Source organism: Oryzias latipes, chromosome 22 (genome assembly GCF_053564925.1).
Source record: "Oryzias latipes strain Hd-rR chromosome 22, Olatipes_Hd-rR_3.1".
Lineage (NCBI taxonomy): Eukaryota > Metazoa > Chordata > Actinopteri > Beloniformes > Adrianichthyidae > Oryzias > Oryzias latipes.
The window spans coordinates 22,358,299-22,375,697 of NC_136258.1; the positions used below are offsets into that span (position 1 = coordinate 22,358,299).

The 17,399-nt window shown below is 38.1% G+C and overlaps 2 protein-coding genes across 4 annotated transcripts; both read left to right on the top strand.

Annotated features, from left to right (window-relative positions):
* Positions 1 to 537: 537 nt before the first annotated feature.
* Positions 538 to 2,017, top strand: sumo3a (small ubiquitin like modifier 3a). The gene is made up of 4 exons (NM_001172050.1): positions 538 to 577; positions 1,538 to 1,666; positions 1,755 to 1,826; positions 1,925 to 2,017. Exons 1-4 carry the CDS (start codon positions 557 to 559, stop codon positions 1,985 to 1,987), a joined length of 285 nt encoding a protein of 94 aa, NP_001165521.1. The 5' UTR covers positions 538 to 556; the 3' UTR covers positions 1,988 to 2,017.
* A 2,960-nt stretch (positions 2,018 to 4,977) lies between these two features.
* On the top strand, positions 4,978 to 16,928 carry LOC105356913 (thrombospondin-type laminin G domain and EAR repeat-containing protein-like). 3 transcript variants are annotated; one of them, XM_011490256.4, is made up of 13 exons: positions 4,978 to 5,364; positions 6,187 to 6,410; positions 9,317 to 9,660; positions 10,008 to 10,098; positions 10,190 to 10,346; positions 10,417 to 10,545; positions 10,619 to 10,689; positions 13,183 to 13,344; positions 13,423 to 13,630; positions 13,726 to 13,958; positions 15,910 to 16,088; positions 16,198 to 16,299; positions 16,498 to 16,928. In XM_011490256.4, the coding sequence occupies exons 1-13, from the start codon at positions 5,286 to 5,288 to the stop codon at positions 16,649 to 16,651; spliced, it is 2,133 nt and encodes a 710-aa protein (XP_011488558.1). In that variant the 5' UTR covers positions 4,978 to 5,285; the 3' UTR covers positions 16,652 to 16,928. The 3 variants fall into 3 exon arrangements, with proteins under 3 accessions (XP_011488558.1, XP_020569067.1, XP_011488559.1); XM_020713408.3 differs by lacking the exon at positions 15,910 to 16,088; XM_011490257.3 differs by lacking the exons at positions 15,910 to 16,088; positions 16,198 to 16,299.
* Positions 16,929 to 17,399: the final 471 nt, after the last annotated feature.

A 17,399-nucleotide genomic window follows, 5' to 3' on the forward strand; every position in this document is an offset into this window, starting at 1 on the left:
AGAAGGATCCATCTAGTTATTAGAATGTAGAAATATAAATTGATTAATTGAAACACCCGTACTAACATATATAAAAAATAATATATTATCCTTTTTTTGTACACTAAAACGCAATTTTTAAAACCCAAATTACAGTTTACATTTTGGACACCTACCGGTACACTATCTGTCACCATTTTTTGTCTTTAGCCCATTTTACCCAAGACAGTTTCTCCCGAGCTGTAATATAAATATTTTATAGAATTAAATTTAAAAAATAGATATTTCTTAGTTATGTTTTTAATTACTTCAAATACGTTTTAAAATGTGTTTAATTGCTCCTTTAAATTTCGCGTGACCGAGAATTTTGCATAAATGCGCGCTCGTGTATCCGCGCTCCCGCGTTGAAAAAAAAGAGAGAGAGAAGCACGTGGTTTTGTCGGACCAATCGTCGATCCCAAAGGCTATCTTATGCGCGCACCCGGGAGCAGAGCAGAAGAGCGGAGAGAAGGCGGCAGGAAGAAAAAAAATTAAAAGCTAAATCAAGAATATTACGTTTCCCGTCAATTCACCAGACATGTCGGAGGAGAAGCCAAAGGTAAGGCTCTGAGACAGAGAGAGCTTTTTTATTTGTAGGGTTTTACAGGACGTCGTACAAAGCCGTTGCTCAGATGTGCAATCTAAAATGGCCTGGTTTGCACGTTTTTGCAAAGTGGCGCAGTGTTTGTTTCGCAAATGAATTAGCTCAATCACATCAGTGCATTTGCGTTTTGGGGCTTATATTGCGGTGCGTTGATGCAAACTGCACTATTGCACCCCTGTTAAGTTGGATTTGGACGTTTATGAGTAAACGGCTTAATTAAGTTGCGACTGCTGTTTGCGTCTTCTGCCCTTTGTCGAAGCGGGACCACGTTCTGTGCGCAACTGCGAATGCCGCAAATGAAACAGTGCAGTGCCCACGGAGGTGGCGCACACATATGAAACCCCATTTGGCCTCGATATTTTTGCTCTAGTTTTTTAAATTCCCACGTTAGCCCCTCTCGTGGGATGATTCAAATCTGTTAGCGTTGCCGGGCAGCTACAGTCCCTAACGTTAGCCAAAGGCTTAACCACATATAGCCGGGAGCTAACCATGCTAACATTAGCATGTGCAACAATAAAATCAGAGACTCCTGCAAACGTCTACGTTATTTTTTATAATAATATATTGACTATTAGTTTGTGTGTGTTTTTTAAAATAGTTTTTTAAACTGTACATTACAGTTTTTTAAACTAGGGATATACAAGAAAAGACCAATTAATTAGCTGTCGAGAAAAAATGTTAGCATCGAAAAACAACAGCAAGACCTGTTCTTTACCCTCTTAATAAATAAAAGTTTAAGTTTGAATTGTTCTGAAAAAAAAATCATTCCTTTGTAAAGTTGTGCAAAACACCAACTAAGACATTTAAACAAAAACAAATCGATTTTAATATTATTATAAGCTGGGATGTGTATGCTTTGTGTGACGTTGTGGTGTTTCTTTTTCCTGCAACTCTTATTTTGTTCCCCATCAACAGGAAGGAGTGAAGACTGAGAACGATCACATCAATCTCAAAGTTGCAGGCCAAGATGGGTCGGTGGTCCAGTTCAAAATCAAAAGACACACACCTCTCAGTAAACTCATGAAGGCGTACTGTGAACGGCAGGTAAGCAAAAACCAGTGACGCCTGTTAAACAGATTTTCTTCTTTATCAAACTTCAAATCCAAACATTTCTACTTATTGTTACCCAAAGGGACTCTCAATAAGGCAGATCAGGTTCAGGTTTGATGGCCAGCCCATCAATGAAACGGATACACCTGCACAGGTACGGTTATGTGATGGCCAACATGACTGTACAGATTTTTTGTCTTTTGGTATTTGTTTATTAAATAAGTTAAATATTTTTTCCTGCGTTTCTTTCAGCTTGAGATGGAAGACGAAGACACCATAGATGTTTTCCAGCAGCAGACTGGAGGGAAGTGCTAAGCCCTACTATTAAGTGACCACCTTCAGACCACCCCCTCAACCACCTTCACTGCCTCTCTGTCTCCATCGCTACTCTCAGCTCTATATTATTATTATTGTTATTAATGTTAATATTATTTCCACTGTTAAAGGTTATCATTATGACATGTTGACGTGTGGGAGGGGCTTCTCTGCTTTTTATATTATGTCGCAGTCAGGACGGAAGTTGCGTGTATGTGTGAGTGATGGCAGTCTGTCTACTGGCCAGTTTATACAACCTTACACTACTGGCAAGCTGTCATCAGTTCATTGTAGCTCCTCCTGGTTTGGCCATTTCCGGTTCACTGTCAGGTGAAAGCTTAGCATCCAGTTCGCCGTTTTCATTCCCTTTGCAAACTGGCTTTTTCTTTGAATGGCAACGTACAAAAATGGATTTTAATTGGCTTTGCATTTTAGATGCTTAAGGGTTTTCTTTTTTTCCTGTGTGTGTGGGTCTTACTACAGAATGAATGCAGATTTGGGTCATTGGTTTTTGTTTTTCTTCTTGTACAGACGTATTTGAGCAAGGGTTTAGAAATGTCTTGAGGGGCTTGGTTTGTTAATCCAAAGACAGAAATGAACTCCATGTTTGATGTATATCTCTGTTAGAGGCCATTGCAAGGTTCCATCTGTGTCGCCTGAAGCTGAATCGGTCCCACCACCCCGAAGTGTCAGCTGCATATTTTTTGTGTTCTTATCACATGTGGCAAATGGCGGGCTCGAAACAAGGACATCTTCCGGTTTGAGCCATCAAAAGTGGGATTTTGATGCTGACACACTTTTACGTCCTTGTTGAAATATTTTTTTTTTTTTCATGAACAAAAACACAATTTTGCTGTGGAGTTATTGCAGATAGAGTGTGTATTGTTAAATTAACAGATGCATTTATTTCATTGCGATTACTTCAGCAGTGAGGTGAGCAGGTGGACTTTAGAGAGAATTGTGTATTGTGCCCTCGTGGCCCCCGTTCTTCATATATGGGTCACCTAAGAGGCTTTATTTGATCCTGTAAGGGCCAACAAGATCCTAGAATTTTATTTTTAACATCAAGTATACCTTGTGTAACAGCTGGATTCAAACTCAGACCCTCTAAGAAATACGAAGTCATCATTTAAAGAAAGTTGGAACTTATCTCCAGGAAAAGCTGTGTTAATCTTTACCGCAGAGAGCACTAAAACAGATTTAAAGCCAGTCTTTGTAAACATTGTGACGGCCTAAAACATGTTGTTTTACCCTTTATCTCTCTTTGGGCCACATTAGAACGGTGCTTTTTCCCCCCTTGTATATTAAACTTCTTACATGTTTTTCAGCTGTATTTTTGTATGCATTTAGATTGAGAGTGAATGTTGGTGTCTAGACATTTTTCATGGGTGTATTCATACCTGCCATCTGCTATTTTTTTTTTTTTTTTTTTACATTTAATTTTGCTGTGTAAATTTCGATTAATCGGAAGACATTTTAACTGACCCTAAACCTACATTTCCCAAAGTCATGTTTTATTTTATTTTTTTGTCTTAAGTTTTGTGCTACACAAACAGAAATAAAAATATTGGATGATGGGCTTGTGCACAAATACTGATTACAGTTTTTCACACACAATCAAGAGCACAGTTATTAATGCCAAGAAATTGGCTTCCCCCTTTGCATTGTGAAGACTGAGCTGCTATGAGGTTTATGGCAGTCGGCTGAACTACATTATGTATGAAGAACGGGGTCCAGGTCTCGTCATGTTTAGTTTTTTTTTTCTCTACTGAATTGTACATTATTTGTGGTCTTTTACTACTGTATACAATAAATATAGTTTGGTACTCAGAATCTTGAGTTGTAAATATTCTTTGAAGATAATGAATTTGATATTGCTATGAGGAATTTTCTCTTACCTCCAGGGGGAGAAAGGAGAAATCTTGATTTAAAATCTTTTTGGTGGTTTTGGTTTGTTCACCTCCTGTCAAATATGGATGGAAACAAAAACCATTGGCAGTTTAACTAACTAAAAGCTAGGTGGCGCCATTGGTCTAAATGTGTTTAAGTTGTTTTGGTTAGAGAAACAAATTAAAAACTGCATACCGGTAGTTGATCAAACTTTTAACACCAAAGGATTATAAATAGTTGAACCTAAGTCTAAGAATTCAAAGAACCTGAGATTTAAATTAAAAAGGTGAATTCCTCTTATCAAGCTAAAGAGCTTCCACTTTTACAACTGGGGTAGTGATTGTTTGAATACTTTATTAAATATCCGTTCAGGAATAAGGTCAAGCTTACAAATGGAACTCTAGTCTTTCTTTAACTTTGCTGTATGTGAAAGGGGAACCCATTTCCTGTTTTTCTTGCATGAAAACCAATGGATGGAAGATCATCACAGAGATGACTACAGAGTCTCTATCTTGGATATTCATCTCTAGTGATGAGGAAAATCATTCATTTGCATTGTAAATATGCTGATTGGCGTTGGTTGAGACGCCTCAGTTTCTTGTGCCAACTTTGTGGCCATGGCAACCGGATCAACAAACTTAAACAACTGATGAATTTGTTTAGCGATTTGATGACCTTTACATGGCACCGGCTGGGGTAAAACAATTGAAATGCAGAAAGATAAATTCTCATTAGTTCATTTAAGTTTATACTTGAACACTAAATGAACAAATTATTGTCTTTTTCAAATGAATGAGGAGAGAATCCATATTTTAGACTCATTTTACTGCAGATTTCATGCACATACTTTGGCTTCTCAAGCAATAAACTCTGGGATAAAGATGAAAATGATAAACCCCAGCTCATATCCATCCATGCATTACCAGATCAAAGGTCACATGTGCTTTATTGTTTTTTGTTTTAATAAAGAAATGTAAAAAAGGCCCCACTGACAGACGTTTCCTACGCAGTCACTCTCAGATCCTGCGTCTGCCTGCCTATTAGTCAATTGGTGTGCTGTAAACATGAGCGTAGCACAGCCCTCAGGCAAATGTGCTGTCAGATTTATGGTGGAGGGAGGATGAATGACAGGCTGCTTAGTGATTTGCATGGCTCCGGTGTTTAAAAGGAGCTGCAGGTGCAGGAATCTCCTCATAGATGAGTGGATTTCTCTGAAGGACTCGCTCTACACATCTGCAGGGAAGAAGCAGAAGCCTGTCATCTGAGGTTTGGCCGGACATTTTTTATTTCTCCCCTGGATTTACATGCTGGACGATCTTTTATGTCATCACCTAAGAAAAAGGGATCAATGACAGCACCATGGAGACATTTTTATTAATTGTCAACTGAAACAACCAGTTTTGCCACAATGTCAACGCTGATATTTGGGTTGCTCCTTCTCCTGAGGGCCACTGATGCAGTCACCGGCACATGGAGACAGTGTAGAGGTATTGGACCCCTTTTTTTCCCCACCTTTACAGTGATGAACAGTTAATGATTATTCAGTGTATTGTTCATTCCATCCAAAACCTGGGAAACCCCTTCAGCTAAAATTCTTTTGGATAATTTCAACCGTCTGTGTCTGCATAGTGGGAGCGCTTGTCTAGGCCCTCCTGTTTGTCCCATTTTGACTTCAATTAACTTCCAAAAACAAGTGCAGACATTGGTTGCGGTTACACACATCTGAATGTTAGTGTACACAAGACGAATGTTTGTGTGATGCTGTCATCGATCTGTAAGTACTCAGAGTGCTCTCCCGTTGGTATTGTTTTCCAAAGGCTGTCTTATATTTTATGACAACCCCACCCAAATCACATTAAGCCACACTAGCTCCTGCAGTCATTCCTCCCAGGTTACAGGGAGGTAAAGGTTATTGGCATTTTGTGTCTACAGCCGAGGTTACAGTTTCCTTTTAAACAATAATGGAGTAACCTGATCTGATCTTCTCTCAAGTAAACACACCTAAAAATGTCATTGTTAAAAGTTGCTTGTAAATTCAAATTATAAGTGGTATTTTTGATAGGAATTTATTATTCATAAATCTGTTTCAGTTCAAATTCTCTGAGATTTTGCTCATTTCTCTGAGGTTCTAGTTTTTTGGAGGATCTGGTAGTTTCTTAGAGGTCCTCCTGGTTTTTCTAGGCTCACAGACATCTGTGTTGGATTTGAAAAATTCTTCAGAAGACATGAACTCTTCCTCAGGTCAGGGGGTGGTTTTTGTAGTCTTGCTTTTACAATTAACTAAAAAACTATGTGTCTATTTTCCACAGATGTCCTTCCTCTGGATCTTCTGTCTTTTGTTCTTGAGAGAGACACCTCCAGACTTGTCCCTGGGGTGCGCATTAAGGAGGCTGATGGGGCGAGGGGTGTGCATTTTGTGAGCCCCGACGTCTCCATGAGCTTTCCTCTCTCCCAGCTGCTGGTGAACTGTGACCTTTTCCCAAAGGAATTCTCTGTTGTTCTGACGCTGAAAGTCACTCGCACTGCAGCTAAGGTGAGTGCATCTCAGGAGTGCTGACTCCGTTCATTCCACGCTGTTCTATAAATCTCATGAAACTAATGATAGGTGTCAGTTTACCTTTACTACTTGTTTGGCTTGTCATTAAACCTATCATGCATGGATTTGGGGGCCGGAAAAATAGAAAATCCCTAAATGTATGTGGAGACTAAACATTCAACTCTGAAACTTTCATATTTTGTTTCAGTTATATTCTTGGTGGTTCAGTTCAGTTAATTTCAGTTTGTAGAAGATATGCACATAATAATAAAATAAAAACTTCAAATAAAATATTAATCACATCCATCCATGCATATAGTGGCACAGCAAAGGCCCTGGGTCCACACCTGGCTAGATCATTTCTGTGTGAAGTTTTTGCATATTCTCCCTGTGCATGCATGGATTTTTTTCTACTTCCTCCCACAGTCCAAAAACATGCTTAGGTTAATTGGTGATTCTACAATGCCCTAAGTGTGCATGTATGTGACTGTGTGGCTTTGCAATAGACGGGCAATCTGTCCCAGTAGCTGGGACAGGCTCCAGCAGACCCACGACCATCCATTTTTCTTTTGGGGTCTGTTGCTAGAGCCTTCTGCCCAACGTCTGAAGGGTGAAAGTTGGACACACACAGTTTGCCAATCCATTTCAGACCAACACAGAAACAGACAACCTCACACTCTTGCATTTACACTGAAGCAATAATTTAGAGCCACCAATTAACTTATGAAGCATGTTTTAGGACTGTGGGAGGAAGCTGGAGTGCCAGGAGTACACCCATGCATATAAAGGGAGAACATGCAAACTCCACACAGAGAGCACCCAGCTGGGATTCAAATCTTCCTTCTATGAGGCAAAAGTGCTAACCACTACACAACTGTACAGCTCGTAACCCTTGTGCTATCTTAGGCACTTTACCATTGGGAGTTGGGTCATCTAGACCCACTAGACAGTGCGCTGAATCTTTTTTCTTCAATGATTTGTGATCTTCACTGGTGTCCATGGGTTACATGAAATCGTTTCGTCAATGCAACGGTGGGGTCATCTAAGATAGCACAAGGGTTAATAATTCCATATGACCATAAACTACATTTATTAGTTTTATAAGAAAGGAATCCTTTCATTTTTCTTGAAATTTTGCCAGTCTTGCCCATTTTTCATGTGAAAAGGACAAGGACTTTTTTTAAAGAAGGGTTCCTACAAAATCTTTTTTGTGTGAAGTTTTTTTTTTTTTTTTAGTTAAATAAAAGTTTAAGTGGTAATTTCTTTACTTTTGGAATGACCAGATTTTGTTTTGTAAATTCTTTGCTTATTTTTTCTTCACATTTGGGAAAAAGTGGAAATCCAGATCCTGCACCAGCAACGTCTGATCAGCTAAGATTTCTGATGTTTACTTTGGTACAAGCTTAAAACAAGCCCTTTGAAAAAATAATTTTTTAAAAAATTTTCTCCTTTGTTATGGAGGTTGGACTTGAAGTGGTGCTGTCCCCTAAAAGTGACACACACCTCAACTCTGTCAATCTGTCTAATTGTCGCCGGCGGGGCCTATACATATACACATATTTTCCCACAAGGAGGAGTCATATGTTGCACAATTATACATTTTATTTTTTCATTGATGAGCCAAGTCAATCCTAACTTTTTAAAACTCTATCCAAGGAAAATTCTCATTGAATCATCTATGTTTTAACTAAATATTCTAATAGATAATGCATCCATTTGAATGGATCTTTGGGAAAATGACTGTAAACTTTGTTAAAGGTTTGATCATTTTGGTAAACTGAGTTTAAATCTTTGCCATGGTCCAAAGACACACACATTTATGCAGGGATAGCCTTGTTGGCTCTATAACTGCTCATCGATTCTCTTAACTTGAGTGCATTTGTCAGTCTAACCGTCAGCATCTGTGACACGCCTTTTCTCCATTGTCGCTACATGTTGCCGCACAGGTTTTCAATCAGGCCGAACAGAACTTTTCAAAAGTCTAATTGAATCGTTTCTTTTTCAACCCAATGTCTTCTCTCCCCCTTTACTTTGAACTAGAGAACAAAAGACAGTGGAGGAGGCTCAGTCAATAACCGAGCCAAGTTTCGACCATTTCAAGGGCTTCATCACCACAGGCCACATTTACTCATGGACATTGCACCTTTTTCATTTGTTTATTATTTTTCAATTTAGCTTAAATTTAGCTTTAAATGATATTCTGTACCTTTAAGACAGTGAATGTTGAATCTAAAGACTGACTCTCTGACAAGCATAGAAACGACCTAACAGTACCAATTTTATAGTTGTTCTACGTCACTACTTGACCTTACTGGTTGAGTTCATACAGTTTGAAATATCTTGACCAATGTTTTGTTTTTTTAAGGTTTTAACGCCAAAGTTTTTTCTTTCAATTGTTTCATAAAAATGTTCTAACTACCGGTACAGACATTTAAACTTGAGTTGTTCTGGCTTTAGATTTAATATAATGAGACGGCTGTGTTGCAGAGGTAGAGCAGTCAGTCTCTGATTGGAAGTTCACAGGTTTGGTTCCCACCTTGCTTGCCCATCTCTCGAAGTTTGAATGATGATCAAACTTTGAATGATCAAGAACATATACATGTCTGTAGAACGCTAGTAGAGCAATAATGGTTATTTTACAAACAATGACTGAGTAATGGCTGTTTATTTCTACAAAGAATTCTATAGGATTTTGGTTTCTTGGAGCCGGCAGATACTTCCTATTTGGAACGCAAGGGGGGAGGAGTCGCTCAGTCCGGTTCTCAGATACAGTCAATGGCAGACACTGAACCTGCAATCCTCAATTCAGAGATCACCCCCTCTATCTCTGCACCATGGCTAACTAAACCACTCAAATATCTGTGAACCTTAATGATCGTCTTCATTATCTTCTTTTCTCACAGAAAATTGAACATGTTTTTTCGTTGCTGGCACCGAAATACTTGAATAAAAGCAAACTTGAGGAGAAGGAAGAAGTTTCCGACACAAATGAAGGGTCAAGCTCAATTGAAAAGAAGCAGCTAATGGAGCTACAAGTCAAGAGGAATCCAGAACCCGGTGATGTCCTCCTGGGGCTGAAAATATCCCCAAAACGGCTGCACTTTCTCATGAAAGGTCCCTCTGATGCTGCAGAACAGTGGGTGTTTCGAGGTATTGGACTGGCTGACAACCAGTGGCACACTCTTGTGTTAGCTGTTGGGCAGCATCATGTGAGGCTCACGGTGGACTGCAGCTCTCCCATAGAAATGTAAGTTGTTTTTTTCACTCACATCTGTTTAAAACCACAATATCCTGCTGCTTCCCAACTGGATCCTTCAGTGTGATATAATGCTCTCAATCTGCTCTCTCCCTGAGGGTGTATGATAGTGATCTGACAGTAAGTGATCAACGGTTTTCAGTGGAAACTCCCTCTAGGACACTGAAGGGTGCAACATCTATAGCATTTATAGACATGAAATTGAAGTCTCATATTCTGGTACTTTATTAAAATTACACAACTCAAAATGCTTTGACTGCAGGGAATTTTGCGGCAGCTCATTTACGGAAGAAACATGCCGTACCTTAGCTATTTGAAATAATGCTCTTCTGTTTCAGTGTTCCCTCCAGGCCCTTTTCCTCAGACCTCAACATTCAGGGATCCAGATTCCACATTGGCAGCCGTGGAAGATGGAAGGGCTTGTTTTCTGTGAGATGCATTTTCAATTTAAAGCACAAATGTCGTTCCTGTTATCTGTGCTGTCCAGACTTTAATATTTTACCCGCCGACCCATTTGCAGGGTTTGCTGCGGCAGCTGGTTCTGGTGCCAGGTTCTGATGCCACCCATCAGATCTGCCCCTCTTCTGACCCTAGATTAGCTGCTCTGTCTGTGCCACCACTGCTCTTAGACCTGCCAGTCATGGGGAGGCAGAGGGATAGACATGCGGCTTCTGATGGTAATCTAATCAAGCTGATCAAAAGCGTATTTATTTTATGCGTATTTATGTGTTAATGATCCATCAACAGCTGACAAGCGAGTGTCGTTGGGTTCGGAGAGGACCTGCACGGAGATGCTGCAAGGCCAGCTGTGGTTCAATCAAGAAAAGAAAGGCCTGTACCTCTGCGATGGTTCAACATGGATTACTCTGTTGGAGGGTGAGAACCCTTCAACCTGAGCATATTTCTGTTCTGTTTACAGGATAATCTAACTGCTTTCTTGTGAATGTAGATCACAAACGGCTGGATTATTTGTTAGAAAATCAGGTCCTTGCCACAAGCTCAGAGACACATGATATAGAGGTATTTATCTGATTTTTTAATGCATTTTTTGAGTCTGGAATTGTTAACAGTTACATTTTTCTCTCATGTACACTTTCCTAGATATTTTTTTTATTAAAAAAAAAGAGAAAATTAAAAAAAGAACTATCTGATGGAATAAGTGATCTACCTTTCAAGAGAGTTCAGGGAAGTCTTTGATGACACATTAAAGAAAGCACAAGAACCCAAACAAAGTTTGTCAATCTCTCTTTAAGGGTGCAGAACTTGCCTATTCTTTTCCCTTTCTCTTAGCCCTGAAAACCAAAGATCAATCTTTTTACGGGCTTTTAAACTTAACTTGACAATTTTTGTTTGTATATTTTGGGTTGTGGCCAAAATTTAAAATAAAAATAAAAAGATCTCTATGATTAAATACCTTCCCTCTCTTTAGCATTTGTTTGCCAACAAACAGAAAATTAAAAATCGATATTTTTATTCCTATAAACAAGACAATGTGTGAGACAAAAAGGTAATCAAATCTAAAGCTCCTTTAGATGCATTTTGGTACATCAAAAAAGAGAAAGCCAGAAAGTTAGCATCCATCGCTACAGTTGTTTGGAAAGCTATGGAGGATTTTTTAGTTCTGACTATGTTTCAGGTTTTTACAATGGCAAACATCTCCAAACCAAGAAGCAGCCACCACCATGCTCAATAAAAGAAGTGTATAAATGATTCCTTAATGTCATGTAATTATGCCACATATAAGTCCTTTGACTCCTTCATGCTGCATGTTGCTAATTCACAATGTACCATTAAATCCAGCACTCCATTTAACTCAGCCTCACCTTGAACAGAAAAAAAACATTTAATATTACATTTTATATAACTGGAAATAAAGTCAGGCATGAAGAGGTTGATATTTGAATATTCCAGGACTTCCACTCCACTTTTGTAAACAATATTACTAATAGTACTATAAGTTGATTCACAGCAGAAGCACAAGAACCCGGTGGGCAATACAAAAAAAAGTTTTGGGTGTCAAAGTTTGGGGCACCCTGTTGATGCTACAGTTAAGCAATTAAACCCTGTTGAGAGAAACACAACAGCTGAAGTGCCAGTCAAAAACACACTTACAAAAAAAGGAAACTATTCAGCAGTTGGTTTGTATTTTAAACATTTCTTTTTAAAGGTCCCTAAAGTTTTGGTGCTGGCAGAAACACGAGTGTTACACAGCAAAACCATGAATCACAATGTCACTGACCATTCAAAAAAATATAAAAAATGAAAAAACTTTGAAAGAAAATGAGAAGCATCTGCTGAGTGTAATGAATCCTGCTTAAAATTTGTATTGCACCTATTAGAAATGAATAAATAAGAAATAGAAACAATAATAGAGGGAAAACTAATGAAGGTCCCTTTATTAATGCAAGTTAATGCATAATTAAGCATGAATTAACCTATACATATATATATATTTTTTTTTTACTATGCATTACTAAGTATATTATTTAATGCATTAGTTAGTAGTTAGCTAGTGTTTATTATTCAACTTTATTTATTGCATTACAAAGAATTGTTAAGTTTTCCTATGCAAATGCAAAGTGTTATGCATGCATCAACAACCTCTATTTTATTTTAGATGTTAACCCTTAACAATGTCTGAAGTAATCATTCACTATGCTCATTAAGTAAGGTTGAACAAACTGTAGATAAGAACTATTTAATGGGATAAATAATACTATTAGTAAGACAAAAATAATGAACAACAGTAACTGTTAACACCTTATTTAGTGGGTAGTTAAAGGTTAATTATGGTTTAACTAACATCAATATTTCGAATCAATAATTAAATGTTACCCTAATAGATAATAATAATTTTGAAATATTTGTAAACAAACAAACAAACAAACAAACAAACAAACAAACAAACAAACAAACGAGTACACTGCAGACATATTTGAGGACAATATGATTGTGCACTGCTCTAAATAAAAATTCACGCATTTTCCAGCCTCAAGCCCAAAACCTTCGATCTGACCCCATTTTTTTCTGATGAGAAAAGCATGTCAGGTTTAAAGCCACAGAAAGAAAAAAAACCGGAACGTCATATTATTTTAGGAAACTTTTAAAGGACCCTGACATCAGAAATATGGATTTTGGCCTTGGAAAGTGTTTTAGTTTGACATTTTACTGCATAGTTGAGAAAGCCTTTAGCTAGAATTGGAATTCAGTAAATCTGTGCTTTCTGGAAAATGCCTGTCAGTAATTTATAAATATATTTATTTTGTGCACTTTTATAACACATTTTTGTGGGTGTTAAGCTCAGTTTAGCCATTTTGAGTTGTACTATTGTTTGCAATGCTAGTCTGTGCTGTAGGGGATTTGTTTAGACTACAAAATTGACAGATTTTGGTTTTGAGTCATAATAAATTGAGTCTTTTTTACCACACGAAGCAGGGCCATTAAGTTCTTTTGCATCTCTGCACTGTTTTATTCCAATTTTTAGTTCACTGTCATACTTTCTCTGATATTCAGGTATTCCAGCTACCTGGGATGGGTCTGATGGCCGCCATGGCTCACCGGTCTCCATCCTACGGCTCAGCTGTATATCTGTGGACCTCCTCAGGCTTCCGGCTCTATCAGAATATCAGCACTCATGGAGCTCTGGCTTGGAGACATTTTAACCTGGGCAAGAAGGTCTAACCAATTATTGTAAGGGGGACTGCTTCTCAGTCAAAGCGTAACCTCAACCACTCTCTTGTTGTTTTGTTGTAGACATTCCTTGTGGTATCCAACTCTGAGACCGGATCAGAGAAACGATCAAGCAAAGATTCAGGGGCCGACTATTCCGTAGTTTACAAGTGGAGCAAAAAAAGAAAGCGGTTTGTGTCATTCCAGACTTTGCAGACCTACTGTGCAAGAGACTGGGAGGCATTTTACATCAATCATAACACATATCTTGCTGTGGCCAATCACAGATGGGGTAAAAATGGAATTTCTCACATGGTTTCTACTTTCATAGACCCAGACATCATAAATAACTGACTCAATCCTTCCATTTACGGATTTGTCTTTCAGGCGACAACAACCACACCATAGAAAGTGTGATTTACAAGTGGAACAAATCGACAAAGTCTTTTGAAATTTACCAGATGATCCCAACTTCAGGGGCCTACGACTGGGAGTTCTTCAGTGTTGGTCCGTACCACTTCCTTGTGGTGGCAAACGCTTTTGATGGAGTAACCACTTCTGTAGACTCTGTCATCTACATTTGGATTGATGGGAGGTTCCAGGTGTTCCAGAAAATTAAGGTTTGTGGTGAAAACACTGGCAAAGAAACGATTTAACTAGCTTAGGGAACTGCCTGGAAAGTCTAAGACAGTCCGTCATCCAAGACAACAGCGCAGTGGAAATCTGGAAGCTGTTTAAGGTTTTAGAATGCAGCCTTATGCTCCAGTGTTTTCATATCCATTCACATTCTCACCATCTAAGCTTTGATTTGCTGTGATGAGATCATAATCTCGCAAATGAGTAGGAAAAACAATCCTAAATGTGCTGATGTGATAAAAGGAAAGACATGTGAAGTGAGGAAGAAGTCTATAAATGAATTCAAGGCTGGTTTATAAATAGACCGTGTGGTTTGGCATGATTTTTTTGAGCGGTGACAGCGCTTTGTAATTGGTAGTGAATCATTTTACATTTGAATCTTGCTCCGTTGAGAAAGGACGATGACACATTGATTGCCGTGTTAGGAAACGGTCGGAGAACAGGGGAATTCCACTGATAGATATAAAGACTTAGAAAAGCACCTCAAGGCAACTGGAAATAAATTAGGCAAAATCATCAAAGGAGGGAAGAAAATCCAGATGTTTTACACCTTTTAGCCAAGTGAGCCATGACATGACACAAAACAATACCAGTCTGTCTAATGGATAACTATTATTACATTTCAGTTCAAACACTAATACATCTTAAACCTCATTCTATTATAAATACTTTACACGGTCTTGTTTTAATGTGTAAAATTTGTCTCCAGAAAAAAGTGTCAATGGCTCAAGAAAAGATTACCGGTAGTTCTAAAAAAATTCATCCTATCCTCAAAAAATGTGTTCTTTTTTTCTCCTAAATATTATACATTAGACAAAAACTGCTTTTGGAAGCAAACAGCATAATTTCATGTTCATGATTGCCATGAAAATATCTCTTAGTTTTAAAGATGCAGTTAGAGAATTAGTAGAAAATTCATTTAAAGACTTGCTCCAATCATCCTTTGATCTATTTCCAAAGCGTTCCCAGTGATGTTTATTTATGATTATGCCATTTGTAGTCAAAATAATAAAATAAAAAACCTGTCATTTTCTAGGACATAGTTTCTGCAGAACAGCAGGAGTTCATTTGAAATTAACCTCTGAGTTGTTGGTTGGACTTTGGCGTGGAGCAACCTCAACCCCCTTCCCATCACCTATAACTAAGAGTTATCTGTTTACACAGTGTCTCAATGGCTTACACCCCCAAACTTACTTTATTGGTGCAACAAAAATGGCAAGCAAAATTGGTGTCACAAGAACAGGCAGATAGCTGGATCCAAATGCAGCAGGTTTATTAGCTCAGCTAAAAGTCCACAAAGCTTAATCAGGGTCAGGCAGGCAGGAGCCGATAACAGCCATAAGTTCATGGAGAGACAGGGTGGTCAAAATCCAGGCGAGTGTCTGTGCAGGCGGCAGGCAAACAGGGACAGAAGACCAGTTCCAGGTATAACACTCAGCAAAGTGGCAAAAACAATACTTCACACTGAGCTGAGCTTAGTGCAGAGCTTAAGTATGCGGTGGTTAATTGAGTGAATGAGGGTCAGTTTTGCAGCATCCAGGAAGTGTGGTTAGAACTCTGGAGACAGTTCCTGCTGGCGACCAGAGGGGGAGACAGAGTTCTGACTTCTGACAAATGGAGTTCGAATGAGGAAGGCTTTTTTCATCTGCTCCTGATTCACAGCAATTTAAATAAATGAATACACAAAAATACAATTTTGAGCTTAGTTTTCTTTCATCTTAAGTTCATGTTCAAGATAACATTTGAAATGTCAAGTGTTCAGTGATGCAGTCTTAGTATGATGCACAGGAATGTTTGCTTTATCTGCAGGGTCTGTAACATTGTCTTTGCATGACAAGCTGAAGTGGACCACACAGAAAACTCCACCTGAAGTGCATTTTTCTGCTGGTTGATAGACTGACAATCTCTTGATTTAGTTTTTTTCTGTTATCTTAGACATTCTGTGCCACAGACTGGGAAATGTTTCAGATTGGTAGCAGAGTTTTCTTGGTTGTGGCCAACGGGTACAGACTCTCTGGTAGTGGACCAAGTCAGTACACCATTAACTCAACCATCTATGAGTTGGACATTGGTGGACAACTGTTTGTCCGCTTCCAGGACATTGTCACCTATAGGTAACCAGCTTAAGATGGAAAAGAAAAGAAGTATATGTACCTGTGGAAACAGATCATTTTTCTCTTTTTAAAAGATGTTCAGCACTTATCATCACATTTCTCTTTTCAGTGCTGTAGATTGGGAATTCTTCAGCCTCGGGGAGGAACATTTTTTGGTTGTTGCAAATTCTTTCAATGGAGAATCCTACTCTCTCAACAGCATTCTCTATAGGTATTTAACTTGTCAGCAACCCCTCTCCCTGTATGTATCCTCCCCAAAAACAGCCCTTGTTGCCAAGTGAAACCTGAAAAACAAAAACTCATATTTCTATACATTTTTATGATATGCAATCAAATAAGATCTACCTGATTAACAGCTATCAATACTATAGTGATGTGATTCCTCTTTGATTTTTTTGTCTGTTTTTAGGTGGCAGGGATATGAAGGATTTGTTCCAGTTCATTGGCTTCCCACGATTGGATGCAGTGACTGGGAATTCTTTACCTATCAAGGAGAGTCGTATCTAATCTACTCAAGTGCAAAAACCCCACTTTCTAAAGTTTTCAAGCTAAAAACCTACTGAAATAAAAATGCTTCTTTCTTCATGCTAAACATTTCACCATTTAACAAAACCATAGCATTAAGATATTTTGTTTCTAGTACATTAAAGTCTTTCCTCTTGTGTTTACCCTCTATTACAATCTATGTGTGAAATTTACTGTGCAATATTTCTTACGTTTGCTTTATCTAGTAGGTTTTTCTCTACTAATGTTTCTGTTTATCTTCCTGTAATTACATTAATGTAAATTAAAACTATCTTTAAATTATAAATATTCTATTAAACTTCAAGATTTATTTGAGTAGCTCCTCTGTTACCAACTTATTTTATTTGGTTACATTTCTTTCAGAATATTCTATAGAAAAGAAAATTATGCTTCCACTTCTTAACTAAAAGGATTTTTTGTCCTACAAGTAAAGCTTTATTTATTATAAAATGAAAAACATATTCCATAAAACAGATGGCTTCTTATTAAACTTTTTCAAATTATTTTTTTCTCTACTATAATAACTTATAACAACTGTTTTTACTCTTTCAAATTAGTTGGTCTGTGTACAGCCGCCTGCGCTGTTTAGCGAACTGCAAGCATTTTTTATGACTACATTTCCCATAATGCCACTACGCATGTAAAGAATCTCTGACTTGTAGTTTTCTTACCGTGTAAAAGAATGTAAAAGTAATAGTCTAAGCTTTTTTAGTTACATGTGTGTCGCGTAGGTACAACAAATTACTACATTATTAGCCTTCAAGTCCCTAAAATGGATCTTTGGGC

Excerpts from the sequence above, each read along its gene's own strand:
- sumo3a (NM_001172050.1), top strand. The coding sequence starts at position 557 with ATGTCGGAGGAGAAGCCAAAG. Across the intron at positions 578-1,537 it reads TGTCGGAGGAGAAGCCAAAG|GAAGGAGTGAAGACTGAGAA; the intron begins GTAAGGCTCTGA and ends CCCCATCAACAG. Across the intron at positions 1,667-1,754 it reads AGGCGTACTGTGAACGGCAG|GGACTCTCAATAAGGCAGAT; the intron begins GTAAGCAAAAAC and ends TGTTACCCAAAG.
- LOC105356913 (XM_011490256.4), top strand. The coding sequence starts at position 5,286 with ATGTCAACGCTGATATTTGGGTTGCTCCTTCTCCTGAGGGCCACTGAT. Across the intron at positions 9,661-10,007 it reads TGCAGCTCTCCCATAGAAAT|TGTTCCCTCCAGGCCCTTTT; the intron begins GTAAGTTGTTTT and ends CTTCTGTTTCAG. Across the intron at positions 13,345-13,422 it reads ATTTTAACCTGGGCAAGAAG|ACATTCCTTGTGGTATCCAA; the intron begins GTCTAACCAATT and ends GTTTTGTTGTAG.